Source organism: Fringilla coelebs (assembly GCF_963513975.1).
Source record: "Fringilla coelebs genome assembly, chromosome: 3".
Lineage (NCBI taxonomy): Eukaryota > Metazoa > Chordata > Aves > Passeriformes > Fringillidae > Fringilla > Fringilla coelebs.
The window spans coordinates 95,142,201-95,168,124 of record NC_140030.1 but is presented as its reverse complement, the minus strand read 5'-3'; the positions used below and the strand labels follow the sequence as shown (position 1 = coordinate 95,168,124).

The following is a 25,924-nucleotide window of genomic DNA, read 5'->3' as shown; positions in this document are numbered from 1 at the left end:
ACAGTACATGTATTTACTTACAGGAAAAAATTCCAATGCAGTGAAACAACGGTTAGAAAAACTTAATTCTTGACAAGGAATATAGCCAAATACTTGGATCACAAGTGAACCAAATCGTGATACAGTTCAATAAATGAGAATTTCAGGAACAGAATTTAGGTTAAAATTGGTTCTAATATAGCTATAGATTCATGTGTGCTGGTGGATGGTAACTGTAGTACAGTCAATTAAATAGAATTTTTCTTTTGTGAAACTGAAAGTTTAATGGCTTAAAAACACAAGAGAGCTTATACAACCTTCATATATTTATTCCATATCACCTTGCCTGCTGTCCATAAAAAGCACATATATTCATAACCCTCACTACACAGTTTTTTACTTTTTAATGCCCACTCATTCCAATCTTTTCAAATAAGTCTGACTCGTTACAGTACTAGGATGGAGAGCAAAATGTTTATTCTGAAAATATTGAGCTATTTTCTCATTACTATCCAATAGTGGATGGCAAACTCTGCAAGAGTCTTCACTAAATCCAAAAACGTATGTATATCCTGTGAGCATGCTGCAAATTGCAACACAGACTTTTAAGGACATCAAAGCTGCATGCATGGAATGAGACAGCTTTTTTATGCCTTGTGATTTTAGAATTGTTCAGGTGACATAGTTTTACCCTTGTGACTTTAGTATAACTTCCTACCAGCTGAGAATCACTATTCTCAAATGAGCAAGGTTTCAATCAGCTAAATGCCATTTAGAAGGCAGAAACAGCTTGTTATTTCCCTCCTCAATTAGTACATACCACAACATTTTAAAAAGTTGGAGTTTTTTTTCTTTAATTACCTGCAAATCTTGCTTCAAGCTCCTCACTTTTATTTGGGATGATGTAATTATTGGAAGGCACGAAGGTACAGCATGGACAATGTAAGCTTATCTTAAATCCAAGATTCCTGTCTGCAAAACATAAAAGTGAGTGGAGTTGGTTTTTACGAGTGGAATGACTCTGAAATACTCCTGAGTTAATGGAGGAGCAGCTGGGGCAGGAGTGAGGGCAAAGAGCCCTTTTTGTCACCTCTGTGATGGAGCCATTCATGAACAGCCTCAGTGACATCAAAAGACAACCATTCTCCTTCGGCTCTTGTTTTAACTACTTTGCTGTCAATATAGCGCTGTCCTGGTGATGATAATTCTTTAGATTTTAAAACCTGAAAGAAACAACAAATAAGATTTCCTACAGGTTAACATTTACCTGGTTGCTTTTAAAACGTACCACTATCATTAGAAAATAGCAAAAGAAACTATTACAGTTGAAACCTCTATGCAGCAGATGAACATTTGTGCACACTTTCAGAAAGAATCTTCTTAGGGTGTGTAAGGAGAAGAACAATATAAAAACACCCTGATGAAATCAGCTTAGGCTCCCAAGCAAAACACACCATCACATATTCCTTAGTGAGAGAAATCACACAGAAAGAACTGCCCTGAAAACCTATCCTGTAATACAAGTACTGAAGAGATCACAATAATCATCAAAAGAAGCTATTTCACCACCTTCAGTAATACTTATACTGGCTAGAGCATAAGATGCCCAAGTCCAGGCTGTACAATGTAGTCTGTACACTGAAGATATTACATTGCTCCCCTATAACCAACCTATGGTATTGATTATTCATGCTTTCAGCCTTCCCTCTGATTTTGGGTACTAATCATACATTAAACAGATGGCCATGAACAGATTTGTGCCAACAGATGAGGCTGCCTCCTTCCAAACTTGATACAGGCTGTATTTGTATTTTTGTCAAATGTTTCAGCAAAGCACACTCATTGAACTTTACAAAAACTGACCAAGCAATAAAAAATGCCCGAACAAAAGAAACCCAGGCCCTGCATGAGCAGAATTTCAAGTGTCCACAGTCCTCCTCATCCCAGGCAAACAATTAAGCAAGTGCCTTCCCATATACAAGCACGGCCTGCTATTATTTACCCTAAGACAAAAACAATTGGACTTCTGGCTGTTAACAGCTGGTTTCTGGTTTTCTGATTATTACTCTGTTGATAGTTTTGTGATGCAGGGAGCTGGAATGCCATGCAACGTTCAGTCAACTCCAATCAAGATACCAGACGATAACATCACTTGGTAACTTTTGGCATGCCAGCTGTGCGACTTCATATTTTGTTTCGGGTTTTTCCTTTCTTTAAGCACCCAAATCCATCTCCAAATGAGTAACTGACAACGTCTCATTGTTTCCTCCTATTTTCTCAGCCCAGAGCAACCTGACATCTAGCAAGCACTGCTGTAATAAAATCATGGTGAAACCACAGAATACATGTAAAGAAAAATATTTCAAAAGAGGTGTGAAACTATGTCATCGTGATAAAATCAGGCTTTTCATAATTAAACAGGCTTGAAAAGCTCAGATTCTGTCCAGCATGTGGAGTCAGCATGTGGAGTCTCCCTGTTTATTGCAAGGCAGCACTGGATCTCTCATAGGCCAACGCCGTGGCTCCTACAATAACATTTGTCTTATGAAAAGAACAGCAACATGACAGGCTCTTTGTCTTCTTTCTGATCAACACATTTAGCAAAAAGCCATGAGAAGATGTTGGTTCAAGTCCAGAAGATTACTAAGGGCCCCTGGTAGGCGATGCCGAGCTCCCCAGTAGAAACTAAGGGCACTCCAACAGCGAACACTGGGACTCCTTTTTATGAGGTAACCTTCAAACAAAGTGTCTGAACAACTGTTTACAGAGAGTCTGGCAGCAGCAAGGGGACTACCACTGCTCACAAGTGCCAGAGGGATGAGAGAATCAGTAATCAATGCTGGGAAAGTCCCAGAGAAGTACAAATATAACTTTGCCTTCCCTTTGGTCTTTATCAGGTCAAGTGTTTCTGAGGATGTAATGCAGCTGTCATTCTGCAAGGATGTGTTGGGGCTGGGAGGTGGGGGGTGTGAAGCAAATGGGACACAAGAACTTGGCTCATTTCTCTTCCTTTCTGCACAGTCATATCTTTCCAAAGACTCCAGAAACTGCATACCTCAGTTTTGGCAGTGATGTAAGGACTAAAAGTAAGTAATGTGCCAAAAGCAATCTCCTGATGTTAACTATAATTGGTCTTAGATGTATTCTGAAGACACAGCTGCGCCTTGGTATCAAAAATAAATGTATTTATTCCAGTCTTTATCCCAGTTGCTACCAAAAGACCGAGTCAAGGGGTGTCAGTGTGTACCTGGAATAAAAGGCATTTGTAAAAGTACAAGCAATCATCACTGCACGTCCAAGGAAAATTGAGCTGAATGACAAGAAAATGCTTCTGAGCTGTATGGCACCGTGGGACAGGATGGATACCATGGAGGAGCTGGATATTATCCATCCTATGGTGCCTAAAACATCTGAGAGTAAAGTTTCTTTCCATGTTGTTTATACAGCATATTCAGGAAGAAAATAATAAAGAACGAGGTAAAAAGTCACAAACTAAGTATGAGATAATTTCCACAACTGACACCATGGGTTAAACAGGCACAGGCAGTTCTTAAGCAAAAGGCTGTTAAGTGAGAAGAGCGTTACACTTAGTGAAATCAACTTAAATCTCCTTCTCTTGGGTTAAGTATCTTTATAGTGTTAGGGTGATGTATGATCTTAACAAGCTGAGTACTTGTAAGCAAGAACGATCTTCCAGCCTCACCATTTTCTCTTCTTTTTCTCTCACATTGTTGCAAGTGTGGAAAGCTAATGGAAGATAAAATCCTAGACTGGATCCTCAGAGTCTACTTTCTCCCACAAATTAATCTGATTAAGTTTCTTTGCCTACACTGCTTTTTATTTCCATCCACACTGAAGCAATTGCACTCTGTATGGGGGTAAACAAAGGGGCCTTTTTGTAGGACTCTCTCAGAAATTTTTACAGCTGCAATATATTCTTCAAATGAGTCTTCCAGAAATCACTACATGAAATAAGCATTTTAGGTTCTCTCTGCCATTTCCCTACTCTGGTTTGCTTCTTTTTACTTTGCCCTACATTTCTGGTTTTAACCTTCCCCATCAGCAACACACCTTTTTCTTCCAATACACCCTCAAGCTCATATCCTCAATGAAAAACTTCTCTTTCACCATTTCCAATCCTTTCTTCCTACTAGATCAACTAATTTAGTTTCAAAAAAGAATAAAAGCCTTGCAGCTTTTGTGCTTGAAAGCTTGTCTACTTTTTCCAGCCACACTGATTGGTCTTAGAAGAGATATTACCTTCACCTGTAAACATTGCCTTGCCTTACCTATAAACACCAGCTCACCTTCATGCTTAGCCCATCACAACCACATCAAACACGGTTATCAGAACTGCTGCTGTGCAGCTTGTACCTGCAGGAGCTCAACAAAAGCCTTTGTGCACAAGTTTTCAGTGCACTGAAAGTATTAACAGAAGGCAAGGGGAAAAAAGAAAATACACAGAAGAGAAAGTCAACTGAGTTAAACTTCCCCTTTAATCCTTTCTTACTTCCTTTTGGCACCTTACCAAACGCTCCCTCTTCAAGAGGTAGAAAGAGTTTGGTCTGACTGCAGGCCATGATGCAGAAGGCAAAGGTTTTCCAGCGGGGGAATCCTGTGCATCACCCACTGCGTGCAGAGACACAGATCCCATCATTTGCATGAGCAGGAGACAGAGTTTCCACACAGGCAGCCCCACCTGGGGAGGGACACACCCCAACAGGTACCAGCACGGTGATGCAGGATGGCTGCGCATGAAGGGCTGTGAGCATGCACACCTGAACTGGAAGAAGTGTTATAAAAGGTGATCCACCAGGCTTCTAGACCAGCATACAGAGTAATTTTCATTCAGTAGCAATGCCCTAAATTCTTAGAACAATTTCAGGTTTTTTCTACCCCAGTTTTGTATGTGATACCTACCTTTCACTAAAACACTTTTTAATCTTCTCTTCTCAGTGTCTTGCACACTGCCTTCTACCTAGCTTTTTCTATGCCCACTGCTAACCTACCTCTCATACATTTTTTTCAATTCTGAGGCTTCTTGAAAACACCTGGTGAAAAAATGTTCTTACAAATACCCATGAGGAGTCTCTAGATATGACATACATGCAGCTACAGCCAGCATATCAAGGTGAAACACACACATGAATAAATGAATAATGCAGTTAATTACAGGAAATGGCTCATGAAGAAGCCAGATGCAAACAAAGCATTGCTCTTTTTTGTACAGCTCCATATGTTTAGGAAGCCCAGCCGGGGATCTTGGTGATGACAGCCCTCACATGCCACCCTCATCAGGCCTGCCAGATTTCTGGTATTTTACAAATCCTGTTGAAATATACTCTTCATTCTGCTCAGTCTTCTGGGGGAGAACCTCTGCTTGGCTGGCAGGGACTTGTCTGTGCTCCTCTTCATCCATTAGAGGAGGCTGACCCTTGATGTTATCTTGAAAGCATATCCAAATCACCACGACCAGGGCATTCAGCAGTGAAAAAATTCAGTTTTGTCACAAACTGGTTTCAGAAGCATGAGGAGTTTCCAGAAAATACTGATTTGTAAGTTACTTCTGTCACTTGCTATGCTTATTTTTCAGACTAACTGGAAAGCATTAACAGGTACATTTTTAAAAAATTTAAGTATCAAGTAGCTGAAATCTTCTTTCAAATACTGGAGGATGAAACTGTTTATTTATAGGCACACACATTTATACCCTCAGGAAAATATCGCACAGTTCTGCATATAAAAGTAACGATAAGGATTATCTTAGTCTGTATTTTATAAACTGTAAAGTACACTGAGAGCACCACATAATTCATGATAACAAACAAAGCAGAATGCTTGCAAAATTAGCAGAAACATGACTTCTTTAAAGAATGGGGCATATCAGAAGTTGACATGAGCAGAGCAGCAGCACTCGGCGTCAGTGTAATTAAACTGGTTCGAAAACAAACTCAGAAAAAACTACTAAGCCCACAACTGTTAAAACAAACATTATTTTGCTCAGAGTTTCCTTTGCCTACTCCCCCGCTCATATATTTAGGCAGCTCAAGCAGGGGATAACTGAATCAACACATTAGTGTATGTATTCTAGACAATAACCACTGACAGCAAATGCCAGAACAGCCTGTCTTTGTGACTCATCACACAGCTAAAAGGAAAAAATTTGACATGAAAATACACTGGTTCTTTCAAATAACTAGAGCCCCAGAACGGCAACTTGCTTAGTTCATTTCAGATTTGGTATTCTGGCCAATAACTACTTCTAGTCTTCTACTGTCACCACAACCAGATGCAGGAGAATGGGAAAATTACAATTAAGTATAATTTACAGTGGAATAGTTTGGGCTGATAAATTCACCATCTCCTCAGCAAGGAAACAAACAAAAAACTGAATGTGGTTCAGCAGTGATGATACACAGGCTGATGCATCAATGACATACATCTGCTGCAGACAAGAAAACCAAGAGCAGGGTTTGGGAATTATGGTCACCGACTCTTTGGAAATATTTTTGGTGACTTACAGTTTCTTAAAACAAGTTGATGAACTTTCCAAACATAGTAATAAGATTATATGGCCACTTAAAAATATCTATCCTATTTCCTGCATTGCCTTAGAACTTGAAATGGTCACTGCTATCAGCCAGTGTGGGTTCTGCAGTCACTGAACAGAAGTCAATATGGCATTATCTTGTGCAAACCTGTTATTCATCTGTCTTTCCTCTCCATTCATTCTGGACAGTCTGATCTCCTCCCTCCAGATGCTGTTGGCCCCCTGATAACTTCCTTCCTTCCTTCCCTTCCCTTCTCTGTCATTTCAGACTCCTGTGATGTTCTTGTATTACAACATCTTGGCAGGCTCACTACTCTTTCTCTGACTTATCAGTCATTATCCATGATTTCCATTGGAACTTCACGGCCCTTTTAAAAATAATGGAAATACCCTGACATGTGCTTGTAAGCCTAGAGCAAATAAGCCCAAACAATGAGATCCAGTGGTGAATGAGGTGCCTGTGCTGGTTAACATGAGAGCAAAGACAAGTTCAGCTACGCACACCATGGCTGAAAACTGCCATTTAGGATGACCTTTCCTGAACTAGAAGAAAGTGCAGGGGACTCCAGCCTGACTCCTTACACTGGAATGACCAGATTCCCAGGGTCTGCATACACAGCTGCTGGGAGTTTCCAAATTCTTACATACGATTCACCCTACTGCAAGATCCACTCGCTGCCTAGTTCCAAATTTCAAAGGTCTCCTCGGACAGCTCTCAGGTACTTCAGCCAGCTCTTTCTGAAACTTGCAGTTAAAAATGGCCATGCTAATTATCAATCTTTTTTCATTCCCTGGTTAAATCTGAGGCCTTTGACCCTATTTTGGACATAAGGAAAAGAAAATCCTTGATTTTGCTGCAAAGCTCTCCAGTTTATTACTCATTATATGTGAAAACATATGGTGTAAAGTGCAAAGCTTCCATATATTACCTTTTGCCAGATAATTGGGAATCTACTGGCTATCAAAATCTTAGCTGCTTCTAAGTGCAAGAGACCAGCTTTTTTAAAAAACGTCGGTGTGATTTTTTTAAGCTCTTCTTGCGGCCACTCCTGCAAAGGAGTAATTCAGACTCTGCCTTCAGTGCTATGGAGTTAAAAGGGCTCTGCAGTCCCCCTCCTTACCAATGAAGTCTTCCCATTACTTGCAATGGTCTCCAAATCAGGCTCAAACTGAGGACAGAATCTTTAGAGACTACTATATGAGATGCAGAGTTCCTGCCAAAATACAAAGAAAGGTATGGAGTACTTGCCAAAGTTTGTAAAAAACCCATAGGTCTCTGATCCATCTGCTCAGAACTTGCCAGACACGTTCTTCATGCAAACTTGCAAATAAAAAGAACATATTGCACACATAACCCAACTGCTTTTATATCTGGATGGGCTACAGCTGCAGAAGGATTCTCTTACAGTGCTGGCTGATGCTCACTTAAAGGTAAAAGAAGGTGAAGTGTGAGGCAGGCAAAGAGATGAGCACTTAAGCAGGTCAGAAAGGGGAAGTCAAGTGTGTCATGGAATCACTGTGACCGACTCATTGCATCACCCTGCGGTGAGGGGGTGAGCTCTGCGAAGAGAATGGATCCTGGGAATGGATTTCCTCTCCATTTGTTCCCCAGGCAGGGCCTTCCTCCTGATACTGAAGATACATATGCAGTGTAGGCTGGGGACAGAGCCCTGAGGCTGTCCAGCCTGATTTATGTTTAAGCAGGCAGGAAGACTCTGCATTGTTTAAGCAATAAACAAGAACGGAGGGTCTGGGGTCCTTCTCCTGGAAGATTCTGAAATATTGAGGGCAATTTCCTGCCATTTGGGAGATTTTAAGATAGCTCCAAAGAAAGATTTTATATAAAATGAAGCAAAACAAAAAAAAAATCCCGTAAACTTATCTAGCCTTTAGCTTTAACTTGCCAAAGGCACATTATGTTTTATTAAAGTATCAACAAAGAGGAGCCAAAGTCAACAGAAACAGAGTGGGTTCTCCTGTCTTCTAGCCAAATCTCCCAGATCCTGCAGGGTACTCCTGTGTTCATCTCCCCTTTATGCACAGGTCTCCTAAGGCCTTTTCTCTTCCTTGGTCCTGTCCCTGACAGTTGTATCTCATCTTCATGTGCGTTTTACTACAACATTTTGGCATGCAGCTTTCTTGGCTAAATGAGTATTTGGACACAGTACCTTCTCCAAGACATTGTCTTCTTCCACAAGTCCCTCCTCCTTCTTCCCTACCTCTTGCCTGCCTTGTTCCCTACAACTCACAGTTCTCGTAGTTTTCTTCCACCTACAGGTTTCCACACAAACCACTCCCACCCTCCTATCACCTACTCTTCTTCACGTAGGCTTCTCTCCAACAAAGCTTAACATTGTTTCCTAAACCTCTCCAGAACAGGAACACCACCTTTTCCCCTCCAACAGACTCTCTAGCACACGGCCATCAAGCCCGTGTTCCAACCTGACGTTCCTTAGCCCAGTGAGCGCCGCGCTGAGCTGCTTGGGTCAAACTCGCTCGTGTCCCAGTGGAATGTAGGCTTGGCTACCCCAACAAACCCTAGCCCAAAGAACAGGAACCCAAAACCAGCTGTTGTTTTCAGACCCATGGCCGCATTCCCACACCTCCAATAATGCACATGCAGCACAAATGGCAATACAGCCATCCATGGCCGGCATTTCTACACATGGCAGTGTCCAGCTGGGAACTACACACTGCCCTTGCCAGGAGCTGATGGAAATATTTTATATTCCTTCAAGGTGTCTTCAGTAGCTGCTCTATTCCTGACAAGAGGCGGGCGCATCCGAGATACGTTCCCAAATTATAGTGAAGACGATGGAGCCATAAATAATTGCCCTCACGCTCACAGAGTATTTGCCAAAGGTACTCTAGATATGGTCTCCAATGTACTGACATCTTTTTGTAGGGCATACAGTACTTGGAACCAGAAAAAGGGGATTCTGGAAAAAGAAGAAAACAGCAATTCAACTGGAACATGCTGCAAATGAACGCTGGTCCTGAGCTGTTGCTGGGGGAAAGTGAAGGAGTTTGGTAGAGTAGAAAGTTATTACATCCATGCCTTATACTGGCTTTGGCACTTCAAAGAGCACTGTACATTTGCCATTCAATGTAACCTCATAACCCTTCAGAATGCAAGAGTCTGGTTTCAGGATAGCAATACATAATGGTGAGATCCAAGTGTACTACTTCAGATGTGATTCCCAGCGATGGCAGTCCATGATCACCAAGTGCCCCAGGTGATATCTGTAATACAGACATCCTGCGCCAGCTCACAGCCGCAAATCCTGCTTCATGGTATTTTCTTCTGTGGCATTAGAGATGGCACTTTTTGGCAAGAAAAGAGAGCAAGGCTCCTGATTAGACAGGGATCAGCCTGAAGGATCTCTGCTGAAGTCAGTGTAAATTGCCTCAGATTTGCACCGTGGAGATTTGGCCCAAATCTATAGTAGCTCACTCAAAACTTATTCCCCAACTGAAAAACAAGACAAAACACTGTCTGAATTGAAAGTATTTGAACAACCAACTGTGGTTTAAACTTAAATCTGAGTTGTAATGGGGTAGTATATTCCACAGCATCTTCCTCCTCCAAGCAGGGAGAGAGGCCCTGGAGGAAGTGGGGGCTACCACTGCCTAGAGGACAGACAGCTCTTCCTAGACCCTGAACAAGCTCTTGACATGGACTGGACCCTCCCCAAAATGGAAAGACCAAAGGTCTGATCCAGTTTGCTTCAGATTCTTCACTACCATCTTATGTGTCTCCCCAGCTTTAACATGGCACTGTTCATTTGTCTCAACCCTTGCTCTGATACATCCTGTGGATACATCCCTCCCACCCACAGCAGCCTCAGATAATGAGGACAATAAAACACAGGGCTTCAGCTGCACTTTTTGTGATGCCTTATGATGCGTTAACAAAACATGGCACCGCTTCCACAGGAAGAAATTATTACTCGTTATTGTTTGGCTGCCCATACATTATAAAAATACCTTAAACCCAATACCACAGCACTCTCTGAAGGATGTCTTTTTACCCTGTAAGGGTTTCCACTAGTTCTGCTTTGCATTGGTGCCTATTTGTTTTTTGGAATGCATATTCATAAAAGACAAGGCTTTTTTTGAAGGGTGCTGGGACTTTATTCATAAATACAGAAGCACCTTAATAAAAGAAAGATGTGATGAAGTCTTCAAAGCAGGCAAGAAAACCGATGAACAAAGACATTCCCATAACAACTGAGCTTTATCTGATCAAATTCCAATAAAGCCTGCATTTGGCATAAATCTTTAAAAACATAGCAAGGCCACTGGAGGATGCTAAAACTTGTTTATTTAATATTATTCCTACTCCCTTCCCCAAAAGCACTTTATCCCCTTAATATTTTCTGAAGTCTTGGTGCAGGCTGGGAAGCGCACTGAGCGAGCGTGGCGCGGTGGAAGGACGGGAGAAGCGCGCCTTGTCCGAGGTCACGCCGCTTCCTTCCTCCCCTCCGGCTTCCCACTCTCCAACGTGCTCTGCTGATGATCAGCACTATAACCATCAGATTAAGCCTCTCTTTTGGGCAGAAAAAACAACAGAAAAGGTAGTGCCTTTAAAGAATTTAATTCTCTGCGGATTCACTTAACCACAGCCGAGAAGAGACAGAAGTTTTCATACCAGCCTTTTAAAAGTGACTTAATTCCTACTTCTGTGAGTTTTATTATTTTCCATCCTAAGACTTCTTACTGTGTGCACTGTACTTCCCATCTGTGCAGGAACACACAGATGTGACTGACTAATCCTTAAATACCAAGCGCAGTGTTCTGGGTGAAAACAGACATTTTCTGCACACAGGGATTAGTATTGCCCATTGGCTTTGTGGATGCATGCAGGGCACCTACATGGGAATTAATCTCTAGGATTCACTGCCTGGAGAAATCCAGATGGCAGAAAACCTGACATGCAGATTCATACCCACTCACCCCCAGCACAAATATGATGGGGTGCTCTCTGCTCCAGCTCAGGCTCTGAGGGGGGAACAGGGTTCTGCTGCTGCTGCAGCGCCAGGGGCCTGGAACAAGGGGCCACAGCCCTGGCTCACCATGCCAAGCAGCCCCAGACTGCCTTCCCGGAGTCAGTGCAAACAAGGGCTGTAAGAAAACACAAAGTCCCTTTCTGATGTGGTTTGGAAAAGGGAGCCAAGTACAGCCTGAGGAAAGCTTAGCTGAAAAGGTGCAGTTTTGCGTTTCTTCTTTCATTTTAAGGGGTAGATCTGTAAGGTCAGAGGACCACACAAAGAAAGAATCAGGCGGAAAAACAAAATATTTATATTCTGCTTGCTTATTTTTTCAATTTACCCTGCACATCTGTCTCTAGCTGTTCCTAAAACAGCCCTTTAGAATAACGTTGTCCCTTCTGCATCAGTAATATTTATGCTACTACTAAACTGCCACTGGACTAAATCAGAAAGCTCTTGGAGGGCAAGAGAAGATGTGCACTTGTTCAGGGACTATCTCAGAGGACCACAAGAGAGCTCTGATTCTCCCCAGAAGGCTTCTGCCTTTTGCCCTTCTCCTCCTGAGAAAGACAAGGGGACAATGGAACAACCATTCCTTGAAACTGCAGGTATGAGAGGAATTTCAAAAACCCTCATCAAGAAGAGCTCCACAACAAAGCAAAACACTAGGCAACCTGAAACTTGGTTGGAGGAGAAAAAACCCCCTAATAATTAAATGTTGCTTATGCAAGATGAAAAACCACACTGTTCCTTCTGGGCACAACAGCCCTGGCAAGCCCAGCACGTATGTCACAAGACAGGAAGCAAAGCTCATGCACAGAGGAGGAGCGGCAGCTGCTCATGCCAACTCCACCGGCAATCTCCTCTGCAAGGCTCGCTCTCCAAGGCTTTTCAAGCTGGAGTCAGAGATCTGACTAAGCCTTCAGCCCTTACAGAAGATAGCTGCCTCTCCCACTTCCACTGAAATGAGGATCTTCCTGACTCTCCCCTTTTACCTCCCATGCTTGTACCGTGTTCACCACCAGATAACTCTATCTGCATTCTCAATACATTAATACATAGCCCTGAAGCTCCTCCACCACCACTGGGGCACCAATGCCTCCTGTCCATACCTTCATCTGCAAATATTTTCTTCCTTCTAATCTCTACAATTCATACAGTAACTTTTAGAATGCTTTCTATAGTGCTGTTCTACAATACACCACAGAATCATGGAATATCTCAAACTGGAAGGGACCCAAAAGCATCTTAGGTCCCTTGTCTCTGATTTCTCCCTGCTTTTGCTTTTCCTGCTAAACAATGCATCCTAACCTCGTGTGCTGTGATGGAGATCAGTTACAGCAACACTTAGGGACTCTCATGCTCCTGGCAGAAGAGCTCCTGCCAAGGAACCCATGCAGTTCAGACTGTCCACCACAGAGTTGTAATAACCCCTTAGAAGGTTTTAGGAGAGCTGCATACAAGACTGCGAGAAACAAACATGACCAAAGGGAAATGATCCAGAGACAGCTTGCCTCTCTACAAGCAAAGGAACAAAGTAACATGCCTAAAATATGCCTGGCACAAACACACAGGGCATGCTGCCTTTGGCTTGCCTGTTACTTGGTGGAGAAAAGATCTAATCCTACAATAACCTGCACTCATTACTCACCTAACACTTCACTTAGTTTGCTCCACCCAGGCTAAAAAAGAAACTGCCTTACTCACCAGCCATATATTTATCCAGAGACCCAAGTACCTGCCCTGGATGCAGGTGTCAGTCATTTCCATGGGCACAGGCTTGCTGGAGTCAGGCTCTTTCAAGTAAGCCCCAGCTGTTTCTCATCACAAGGCAAAATCCCAGCCAAGCAAAGGCCCTTTCTTCCATACCTCTGCTGAACTCTTTGTGTCCCATGCTCCTCAAACAAGAAAGGCAATGAACTGGGCTCAGGCAACCACAGCTGTATTCTTTTCAGGTGGCTGACTAACAGCTCTCAAAAGTAGAACAACAGAAAGCCCAGAGATGCTATCAACTCCTTTTAGGGTGTCTGAGCAGTGAGGTCAGGCCAGAATATACAATTGTTTCAGCAGGCTGCTGTGGCAGCTTCACTGGGACTCACAGAGTATTTCGCTGGGATGGCTGTTCTATACAGTGATTATCAAGAGGTTCTTAGCTTTCTCTTTAAACAAATAACACATTATCTGCTCAACTTTTCTGCCATCCTCTTCTTGGAAAGGATGGCAGTCAGGTCGTAGCCGCCTGTGGACCTGAGCCACATTCAAATGGGAATTAAGATTTTCCTACATTTAAACAACATCTAAACAGAACAATGTACTTTTCCTGCTGTCAGCCTCCAAGACTGGCTTTTACTATCACTTCAGTGAACCCAAAGTGCCCCCTCTCTCTGCTTCAGGTTTGGCTTCCACTTGACCAGACCAGGCAGGAAAAGCTGAACATTCAAAGTGAGGGAGAAGACTCAAATTTGCACCCATTGGATCCAGCCTGGACCCCGTAGCACTGCAAGCCCAGGACAGTGCCCAAGCACAGCTAATGCAGGCAGCAACAACAGAGCTAAAGAAGGTCTCCATACACTTTTACAAGGTGGTGTTCTATCCATCAGGGTTTCCAGCAGAACATGTCACAGGTTGCTGGAGCAACCGCAAGTTTTAGGCAGTATAAAACTTCTGGGAGCTGGGCCCCTTTTAGTTGCTGTGTTTCTCAGTGAGGAGAACTATGCTTTAGATGAAATATGCTCTAGACAGTATTTGCACAAATGCACAGACTCTGTCTTCAATGAGGTTAAAGCCTCCAAAGTCCTTAAAGATTAAATGACATAAATCTTGTCAACACTCAGGAGGAGTGAGTCATGGGGCATTTTCTTACTCACTCCACAATCCCTGAAGTGTCCACTCCCTTGCCTCAACCCCTGGACTACTACACAGAAGCCAGGTTTGAAAATCCTTAGCTTTGCAATTCAGTTTTAATTCCATTTCTACAAGGAAGTCTTAAAAAGCTTCTCCTGAACACAGGCCAGAGAGAGGAATTTGACCTCTATGTAAACTACAGTTCGGGTCAGGTGTTGGGAGACAGAGATCCTGGGAATAACTTTTTTGATGTCTTGTTCTCTTTTTTTAGTATGCTGTGAAACACAGAATCACTAAGCTTGGAAGAGACCTCCAAGATCATGGAGCCCAACCTTTGACCAAACACCACCATGTCAACAGGACTATGGCACTAAGTGCCATGTCCAGTCATTTCTTGAACTCTTCCAGGGATGGTGACTCCACCACCTCCCTGGGCAGCCTGTTCCAATACTTGATCACCCTTTCAGTGAAGGAATTCTTCCTGATGTCCAACCAAACCTCCCATGCTGCAGCTCAAGACCATTTCCTCTTGTCCAGTTGCTGGTTGCACAGCAGAAGCCAATATCCACCTGGCTACACCCTCCTTTCAGGGAGCTGTAGAGTAATAAGGTCACCCCTGGGGCGAACACCCCCAGATCCCCCAGCCACTCCTCGTAAGACTCCCTCTCTAAACCCTTGCCCAGCTCTGTTGCCCTTCTCTGGACATGTTCCAGCACCTGTCATTCCTGCAGTGAGGGGCCCAAAACTGGACACAGGATTTGAGATGCGAGCTCACCAGGGCTGAATAGAGAGGGAAAATCACGCTCCTGCTCCTGCTGGCCACACTATTGCGGATAGAAGATAGATGTCACTGGCCCTCTGGGCCACCTGGGCACACTGCTGGCTCAAAACTCTGGAGGAGCCCTGAGGCTTAACTGCTAGAAAAAGTCTGCACGTTTCAGCTTTGCGTGATTTGGAGTGAAGCCCTCTCCAGGGAAGGCACAGAAGTAAGAGGTTCCTTTACAGAGAGGGACCCAGCTGCTGGTCCCCAGGTTTGCTCTGCCTGCAGGAAGGGCGGCAGCAGCAAGGGGCAGAGGGGTGGCAGGCGCCTCCATACCTGGTAGAGCTCTATCCGCTGCTCCGAGACGCGGGCCTTGGTGTTCTGCAGGCGGAAGACCCTGAACTCCGCCTTCACCAGGTTGGAGGCGTTCTTCTCCATGGCCGACACGTCGAACCGGACGATTCGGAAGTACAGGCTGTAATAGCTCGGCGGGATGGTGTCTGCAAGAAAGCAGGGGGGTTTTATTCCTTTTCTTGGTGATAAAATATACCTTCGAACATTTTAACACAAGGCAGCCTCGGACAGGGAAATACCGGAAGCGTGGTTCAGTTTCCAATGGGCAATTTAGTACTATTAACAATTTAATAAAAATTAAGAAAATCTACCCCACGTGTTTTTTATAAGACTGCCATATTAACAGAGATTAACAACTACTTTCAACTCTACTTCATGTCATGCGTTTAAACCTCCCCTCTTTCAACCTACTGGTGGAAAATCCTGAATACTTATGAGCCCAGGAAAAAACACAGCAGTCGGTACATGGTAAATGCCTTCAGGCTTACAGAGAGTTCACAGGGATCTGCTGTATATATAAGACAACAAGTAACAGCAGCTCATCTGATCTATATGTTTTCTGAAACCCACTTCCCCTCAGAATATGGAGTATGAATGAGCCAGCTTCAGATTTTATTCCATACCTAGTTATTAAAGGATATTTTTGGAACAAAATACTCATTCTAATTATAGTGATGAGGGCTGGGAGAAAAGAGGAAGGAAAAACAAGGGGAAAAGGCAAGCAGACAGTAGACACTATGAACAGGAGTACATGAATTTTGACCCCTTGGAAGCAGTAAAAGCCATAAACATAGCACCCCTTACTATAAATTTGGTAAACACAGAAAGAAAACCCCCCAAGACGGGCTCAGGTCTTCAGCAGCAGTGTCAGACTCCATTTAGGTTTCAAAACAGTGTTTCTCCTTCCCAGTGGTAAACCCTGACGAAAGGTAAGCAGCAAGGCAGTTTTGCACAAACTAGGTAACCCTAAGGGGGGGTTCAGCCATCATCTGAAGCCTTTCACACTGTCCAGAGCAGCAGCACCAGGAGAAGTTTGCCTGCAGCACTCCTGCCTGACACCCAAACTCGCTGGAGAAGAAACAGGGGAAGAGAGTGGAAGGAGACAAACTCACCCTCCCCAGAGAGGAGATGGAAATACTTTAAGACCTGAAAAAAATCTCAGTTCAAATGAAGGGAACTTCTTCTTCTTTTTTTACAGTGGGAAAACAGAAGCGGATAAAGCAGATTAAAAAAAAAAAAAGAAAAAGGAAAATTGTATTTGGGGGCTGGGGAGGCATTTTCAGCTGAGGAAGCACAGGTGTTCTCACAGTTACATGTTTAATAACCCACCTGTTGCAGCTCTTTGAGGAAGTTCAAACTGACTATTTAATAAATGTAGCTATGAGAAAATCTTTGATGATAAAGAAATAATCTCAGCCCCAACTGTAGATGCATTAGAAGTGAGAGATTACAAGTTCTCAAAGCACTTCAAAAAAATCATCTGAAAGAGTACTTCCCAAAGCAGACCCTCAGTATGATCAAACAGGTACAACTGTGAAGAGGAAACTCCAGACTTCCTTATGATTCCATTTAATTAAAAAAAAAAAAAAAAGTTCTCAGATTTTCACATCTGCAGCACTTGAAAATAACCCCCCAGGCATCATAATCACTATTCTTGGCTACCATGCTCATTGACAGGAAATTGCCACAATCTCACAGTGAGAACTCAAAGGCAAACAGATGCAAACTACTCCTACACCAAAGGTGCTCCTCTCTCCCATCAGCAACACATCAGTGCCAGAGTCTCTCAAAATGCCAAAGGAAGGGATTCTGAGAAACACTTAACTGTATGCCACTATGACCTTGATATAGTTTGCAAATTCTTATAAAAGCTACTTGGTTCAAAGATTACATCCTCCTTTAAGAGAGAAATAGTATCTTCAGTTTATTTTTCCTGCTGTAGGAAACTCCAAGACTACTACTTGCTTTTCAGCCAAACCTAATCCTACTAGGAATATAATTTGGCATAATAATATGTATATATAAGATTGATGCTTCCAGGATGAGTTGTAAGTTGTCCTTCCCTGTCATTTGTTTGAGGAATCAACCCACCATTTCGTTCACTGTGGACAAGCCAAACTAGCAGCCATTCGCTTGCCCTGGCACAGACAAACCCTGTCCATCTTGACTTTATTTTAGATTGAAAAGCCCTATTTAACTGTCAGCTTGGTTTATATTTAGCTTCTTATTCCTAGAACCTTCTTGTGCTATATTTGTAGGCCTTCTTTCCAGTTTCTTTTAGATACTGTATTTTACAAATCTCTGAATATGTATCTGAGTGGATATTCCTGAGCCATTCCTGCATTTGTATTTTTTCTCTCCTTCATATATAAGGAAGACAGAGAATGAACACTCTTTCAGTGTGCCTGTTTTTGTGCTGGCATATGTGCATTTGTATACATGGCAAACAACTATTTACCTTCCACCGGAAGGCAGGCATGGGACACCCTCTATGAGTTAGCAGGAACTCTTGTCTTACAGAAGTTTCACCTCTCTTGCAAGATAGTTTTACATCTTTATATATAATACCTCACATAAGAAATTTGATTTCTGTACTCCATCATTCATGACAGAATCCACAGGAAGTCAACTGAGGAGAAGGCATTATTCATGGACAGATGAAAAGAAGAAGGTATGGCTGCCTGCACAATTGGGGTTTATGTGAAAATGAATCAACATGAAGACTGAAAAATGAGACTTGAAACTCTCTTTAAAGGGACACTAAGAACCCCATGGAGTCTACAGGCTTTTGGATTGGCTTTTAAGTGATCTCAGATGCTGCAATTTATCTCTCTTTGTGACTCCACCTTAACCTGACAGTTCTAACAATTCAGATTCAGTTGGATTCCTCTGCACTCCCCTCTGGTTTTGGCCCCGTGACTCCAGCAGACACCAGGATGACTCTGACTAAGCTGGTCTGCAGTCACAGTTACCCTGCTGCAGACTAGACTCCTGAAGTATTCTCTGAACTATTATCATTAATGAGTGGAATTTAATCAACATATTTCTTGTAGCTAGGAAAACATAGATGTCTTTTCATTTGGTGGGAGAGAGAACAGTAAACGCAACGAAAGGTTCAGTTTTTATCATTTTTAAATTACTCATTAAATCAACCCTCAAAAAACCCTGAAGACTTCCAGCTGTAATAATCACAACGGCAATCAGCACAGTCGAGATGAGTTACACAACACAGATGGAGAAGGTGAAGGCAGCATCCATCCTCCTCCTCCCTTTAGGCTGCTAAACACCGAGCATCACAAGTTTACTCTTTTTCTTTTTGTCTTTTTTTTTTTTTTCCTGTCTTGAACAAGCTGAAACTTCATGAGCTGCTTTACACGGGGCAGTCCGAATGCCAGGTTAAAATGCACTCTGCTATGTCAGTGACTAAGTGCACAAGGACACTGTGGTTTCTGCGCCTCTTACAGACTGTGCTCAATATCCAGCATCCTCCAGGCTTCTGTGCCAGCAGCCCGGACAGAAAGCAGCCCTGCTCTGACAGAGCAAAAAACACCGATGGGAGGGGTGCGGGAGACCCATCCCAACCCCGTCTGCAGGGCTGCTCCAGGCTGGAACACTGTCAGCGGGAGAGGCATTCCCTGACCATCCATCCAACACAGCACACAGGCCCCCAGCAGCACCTGGGAGGAGAGCAAGGTGCAGTGAAGCACCCTGAAACTGAAAGCAGGGATAGGAAGTTTGTTTCACACTGGGGATATTCCCCAAACCAGGAATAACCTGCACAAAAGGATGACACTTCTGCCTGCGCAGCTGAGCTTGATGAACTGAGCCCTGCCTTTCCACAGCTTTCCTCACAAGTACTGCATGTACTGACATTTCAGGAGAAACAAAACACTCTGTTTGACACAGCTCTTCTGAGAGCTGAGCTTTCGTTCTGGCGAGGAAAAAGACCTAAATTCAATTGTATCCAAATGAGGCTTTTTTTTCCCCTCTGAATTTTCATTTCTGCTATTGAAACAAAAAGAAATCAATTACATGCACGGCCCAAGTTAGGAAATGTAAACAACTTTTCTTTTCTCGTTGGAAGAGGCCAGACAGGCCGCCTTCACACATACACCCACACTGGAAAGGCTGAGAGCTTCAATCTAATCCTTCCATCAAGGGCTTGTAATAAATGCTCCAAAGATTTATTTTTATTCCCCTTTGTGTTTATTAAACTTTGGAGGGTTTCTTTTCCTTTTTCTTTTCTTTCTGGTGCTTTGCCCATTCTTTATTATGGCAGCTACAAAACACGGAGTGCCCTTTTCTTCTCGCTCTCCTTTTTCTCCCCCTCCTCATCTTTCCAACTGCAGTACATGAATGACCGTGTAGTAGGCTTTGAAGCAGCACATGCAAATATTTATAAGAGTAGCTTGATTGTTATTAAATGCAGTTGTTATGCTTTCCATGCTCTGGCAAGCTTCCCTAACCTCTCTAACTATTAGAACCATTTAGGCTGTTTAGATTTCAGCTCACTGATAGCAAATTCAATGGGTTTTTTTCCTGACAAGCAGCATAACGTGACATCGTTTCTCCCTCTGTGTGAATTTCTCTCCCTGCTCAGCTTTGGGGTCCCTGCCAGGAGCTGGGTCAGGCTGCCTCCAAAGACATGCAGACACGGTAAGTGAAGCAGCATGCGCTGGAAGGATGAACATCTTGTCAGCTGTGACAGCACATCTTTCCAGCAGGATCCCATCCTTCCTGTCAGGCACACTTCAGTCAAAAATCCTCTCCTCTTTTCCAGGGAAAATCTCTCCAAGAAATTAGAAGCTTGTTTAATGCATCTGGGCTCCCAAAGCCCATAATAATCACTCTGCTGACCCCTCCTGACCCTGATGTGACTGCAAAATCCTGCTGGAAACTGCCTCTCTGCAATCAAAGGAGACCAAATAATGGAAGCCACGGATCATAGCCAGGAATTGGGACTGGCCCTCAAGGGTAAATCAGTCATACATCACTTTCCCATTAGCTCTGAACCTCTGTCCCACTATGACATGAAGCTGTGAGCACATCCATTAGGTGATCAGCGCTCCTGGATGGAACACTTGTGCCATTTTTCCTCAGGCATTGCTTCCAGGCTCTTGCAGCAAGGCTTCGAAGTCAGACAGTACAGAAGCAGTGTTAGAGACTTACCCCAATATTCCAGTTTTTATCTACCAAGTTGTCTCTGAGGTATTAGCTTTATCTGTCATCAACCATTTGCTACTGAGGAGGGACTGTGCACTGAAAGTCAGGAAAAATCCCACTGGGAGCACAGTAGATTGAGAAAGAATAACTACTAATGACCAGAATTTGTGACATTTTTCACAGCTGAACCACTTGCTATTCCTTTTCTGAAACATTTAAGATTCTGTCATTTAAGATCTATGACAATATATGAAAAGTAAACAACCCCAGAACATACCAGGTTGAAAAATAGGCACAATGAGGCAAAAAGGGAATTTCTGGAGGACACATTTATGAAATGATGTGCTCCTTACTTAAAATCTGACAAGAGCCTTCTGGTTCTGCTGCTACTTCCTCATTGCTTCACCAAGCCCGAATCAAGAGATGACTAGCCAAAGCAGTGACTTCAACAGCAAACAGATCTGGGAGCTGGGTTTCCAGTTCCCCAAATAATTCATTCCCTTAAGGTATTCCTATTGCTCTGCAGTTTGATGGACTTGACAACGCTTCTACACAACTGTCTTTTGTACTTTTAAATTCTGTAATGGTGAAAAACATCCTGCAGTTGTTTTTGGGTCAAAATGCAACTGGCATAGTAAGGATTCTGAGACACTGTAATTATCCCCTGAAGAATCACAGGATTAAGTTTAAGTTTAGGTTTCAAGTTCTCACAAAGACAAGAAGGAAAATAAACTCAAGTAATTGTTAGTGGTGTAGCAAAGCTGCTGCACAGAATTCTTGTACTAAACAGGTTTAAGTCCTGGCTTTGTGGGTCACCATAAAGATGCAAAGAGAAGGGCATCTTATTACATGATCCCTTAATTTCTGTCACTTCATCCCTACTACACTGGAGCTGGATCTGAGTCTTACAGGGGGCAACAAACCTTGCCTAGAAAAGCTACATTTGCTGTTTTGCTGTTTTAAGGCTGTAACAATTCAACACTTCTTTTTTATTTTTTTTAAGTTGTTTTCCCTGGGCTGGGTCAAATAGTGTTGCAAGTTTAACCTCAGCTGTGTCTAAATGCTGCAGCTGAAACTGACTGCTCTGGATGTTAATTGGGTATGCAGACCATTGTAAGAAGAACTGCAATTTTGCTATATCACTGAATTGTCTGATTTAACTGAATCTTATCTGCCAGAAAGCCCTCACTGAGATCCTTTTTTCCACTGGACCTTTTCTCTCTGCCACTCTTTCACAATTATTTTCAAGCTACTAGTCTTTGTACACTCAGTCCAAAACAGCACTTAGGATGAAAAGCTCCATATTACTCACACCAGCCAGAAGGAAGGAAGAGGAAATACCTATCCTGAACAATCAGTGATGGCTTCTTCTCTCCTCCCTCTCTTATGGGTTCCATAAGGAAATAAAAAACCAGCCAACCTCACACACATTTGTTTACCTTCTACGAGGTCCAACACCAAGAGTCTGGGCTACAGCAGATGCCCCAGCTGGATCCCTTTGGCAAAACGTTCCCAGAGATTCCAGCAACCAAGAGGCAAAGGAGAGTCAAATTTAATAGCAAAGAGAAAAGCTGCAGGAGCATTCTGTTGTATGTGAGATGGCCAACAGCATCAGACAAAGTCTCCAGAATCCTGTGAATGAAAGGGAGTTACTGCTGCCTCACACACTCCTGCTGCAAGGGGAGGGAGAGCTCAGGGGGGTGCAGCCTGCCACACAAAAAAACCTGTCCCCATCACTGCTCATTGCAGGGAAGGTCAGAAAATCTGAATGTGTTTCAGCAGGGGCAGAAAAATACTTAAGGAAAACATACACAGTCCTGCCAGACAAGCTGCACAACTGACTTTGGAGGAAATCAGTTGTGTGGGATGTCTGGAGCAAAAAGGTGACACCTGTGGAACACACAGGAGGACACCTAGAACTAAGGGCTACAGACTGCCTGTGTGAGTTTACATTTTCAGATGTATGGTAAGGCAAACCAGCACAGAGGTTGCAAAAAACTTGTAACTACTTTACCACCACAGAGCAGTCCTGAGGCAACTACAAGACACAGTCCCGGTCCTTTCCAATCTCCTGCTCTGAGAGTGTGTCCTGTTGAGCAAACTCCTTCAGGAAAGCTCACTTTACTTCCACAACTGCGAAGAAAGCAAAGGCTGCCCAGAAGACCACTTCTGCTATAAAACAAAATTCTGTGAGCATTAACCTCTAGAAGAATCTGAATAAACACTCCAATAAGAGTAATCTGAATAAGCCTCTTGAATCAGCCGCCTGGATCCAAACTTCTGAAGGTGGAGGAGAATCAAAAACGTGCTGAAATCCCTGAAACCTCTGGCTAAGATGAAAGGGGAAACTGTCTGGTCCCTCTCAGGAACACAAAACCAGAACTCCAACTCAGGCATATTTGGTGTGAACACCCCGAAATACTCCTATTTCTCAAAAAGGAGCATGGAATCATGGAATCCCTCCTAGAGGACCCTCTGGACACAAGGTAGCACACGTAGTACTGTCCCAGGCCTGGCATTTCTTTTCCCTATTTGCAAAAGCTAGAGTAGATGGGAGCAGGTACACCTTCTGCCCCCGCCTTTATGACTGCTTGAATGGGAATTTCCTGAAGAGAAATTCCACCATATGAACCCTCTAGACTCTCCTCCCTCTGCCTGCCTTCAAGGCTTTCCAGGCTGTTGGCTTGTTTTCCCTCGTCCATGCTGAAACACAGGGGCTGGGTAATGAGAACAACACTGACACAACACATGAGGGCTGTTCTCAGGTCTAAATTTTGAGCCATTTGAGCAATGCTTAATCGGGGTAACTTAATTACTTGGGATTATTTTGGAGAGCAGCAAATGCTGAGTTTTCCATTCCAGACCGTCTTTCACATATATAAACCTCCAGGCATTTTAGGAAGTCTGAAAGGTCCGACCTCAATTCTCCTCTTCTCAAAGTCCTCTTTACACATCACCTGTCATGCAAAGCAGCCAGAGAGGGAATGTAAACACAAACCCTACTGCTATCTTTGTTTCTCAACAAAGAAGTCTTAATCTTGCGGCAGGTTAAAACATATGGGGTAAAGGTACAGCAAAACCACTCGCTCTCTCACACATAAACCCCCTCTAATCCCACTGCTGTGTATGCAACACTGCAATTTTCATAGTGAGACAGAAAAACACATCTTCAGATGTGTCCCTCACTCCTGCGCTGGGTGTCAGCACAGCAAGCCCATGACCATTCCCAGGAGAAGCTGCCTTTCCTGCAGGGAAGGTGCATGACAAGCTAACAGGAAAGCTGCTGTGTCTGTCAACAGGCATTAGAACAACTTATAAAGATGCCAAAGCCTCTCCAAAACCTGAGTAAAGTTTTGGTCCCAGTGAAGTCACCGACCAAACACTCCCAACACTTTCAAAAGGGCCAGGAATTTACCCCTGCAACTGCAAGCGCAGAGAAGATTTTCAGCACAAGGAAACTGTCTCCAGCCCCTCTGTGAATTTATCTGCCAACAAAAGGCCCTTCAGCTTTCAGCAGTTATTTTGTGAACATTCAGGGAAGAAGAACTCCTTTCAAATCCCCATCAGGATCCTTTGAATGAAATCCCAGGTTATCATGTATCACCACTGAAATCAAATATGTAAATAGATGTGTGTTATGTTTGGAAACGTCTCAGGTATGTACTTCGCTATTCTACTTACACTGGAATGTAAGAAAAATACTCCTAGCGTCTTTCATCTCTCTCCATGAAAGGCTGCTCCTCTTTCAGCTAGGAATCATAAAGAAGAATTGCAATTACAATTGCCTATCTCATCTTAAAAAAAAAGGTGGGGCAAAAAGAAAAAGCTCACCAGGGAACACAAACCTTTCTCACAGGCAGAGTAAGACTTGACTTGCTGGCACAGTTCAGCTGAGGTTTTATGGCTGCAATGACCTCAGCAAGTGAAAACAGAGCAAACCAACCTTCTGCCGCTCGCAGGACTGACCAACAGCCTTCCCTGCAACACAGACCTTTTTTCTCTTCCACTTCCCAGGCTCCTTCTGCTTGCATGCTACTGCAGTGGTACCTTCTGTAACAAGAGACCTCTCTGCTGGCAGGCTGAAGGGGCAGACATGATCACAATCCAGCTGCACTGCTGTGTATCCCACTGCTTCACACAGACGCTGGGATGCTGACTGCAGTGCCTGAAAGCCCTGAGCAGCCACCAGTGCTCCAACCTCCCCCCCCAAACCCGAGTCACCTTGAATAACTTTTATCTCAGAAAAACATTTTACCTTCTCAACAGCAGATTAGGTGTAAGGTTAGAATTATGCGTGTGTGTTTGAGAAAGTCTATATATGTTTATTATTTTTTTAAATCCTTCCTCTTCCTGACACCCTTCTGATGAATTTCACTTGCACTGGCAGCCCATCCAGCAGGATTCAAACTGGCTTCACCATGTTACTACTGTTCCATTGTACTAATGAACTATATTTAAAAAGTATGCTTTCTACAGACATACTTTTATTGAATCCCTCAAATTCAAGCAGAAAATTATTTTTGTTATAAATCTATCTTCCCTGTCAGTCTGCGAGGGGAGCCTGGCAAGCCTACACGCAGCTCTGCACACTCCACATCTCTCCCTCCTCTCAGCTCCAGGGTTTCCACAGGCAGGAGGCCAAAGGCAGCAGCATCCCGCTGCCCTGGGGGACCTGCCATCCACGGTAAGCCGAGAAAGCTGGCCAGGATGCTCACAAGAGCCATGGGACATTGGTCCTACAGGGCCAGCCAGAGCTGGGGACCAGGGTGGTCTTTTGGGGACCCCCTGAGAGCAGCTCCAGTGCTGCTGTGCACGGCGCTCAGCAGTGGCTTTGGGCAGACTGTGCTCAAGCCTGAGCCTTGGACAGAAGTACAGACATAGCCTGTCAGTGCTAGGAGCCAGGGGTCACAAGGCTAACCTCTCTAAGGAGATGGACGCAGTACCTCCTTTAGGCGAGCTGTGGTCTGTATGTCTGTCTGTCTGTCTGTCTGTCTATAAAATCAGGCTGCTGCACTCTGACAGCAAACACGCTCCTCACAGGCTCTGACCTGCACCTTCAGCTCTGGCTGACTTGAGCTGCCTTTTAAGCCCATGAATGCCATTTCCATTTTAATCTTCTGCGTAGAAGGGCTCCTAATCATGAGCTCGGTTACGAAATCCACAGGGATGGCAGGAAATCTCTTGGATATGTCCTATGAATTATATTATTTCAGGGCAATGCAACTATACAAAAACCTACTGTACAAAAAATGTACTGCTGCAGAACAAAGCTGCACTGGAGAG

The 25,924-nt window shown here is 43.6% G+C and overlaps 1 protein-coding gene across 1 annotated transcript in view; it reads right to left on the bottom strand.

Annotated features, from left to right (window-relative positions):
• The window catches only part of TGFB2 (transforming growth factor beta 2), a 57,770-nt gene that overhangs the window by 4,513 nt on the left and 27,333 nt on the right, over positions 1 to 25,924 (bottom strand). The window contains exons 2-4 of the mRNA XM_084202561.1: positions 15,461 to 15,624; positions 1,070 to 1,202; positions 841 to 951 (exon numbers count right to left, since the gene is read on the bottom strand). Coding sequence (XP_084058687.1) covers positions 841 to 951; positions 1,070 to 1,202; positions 15,461 to 15,624 — 408 coding nt within the window. The remainder of the gene's footprint in view (positions 1 to 840; positions 952 to 1,069; positions 1,203 to 15,460; positions 15,625 to 25,924) is intronic.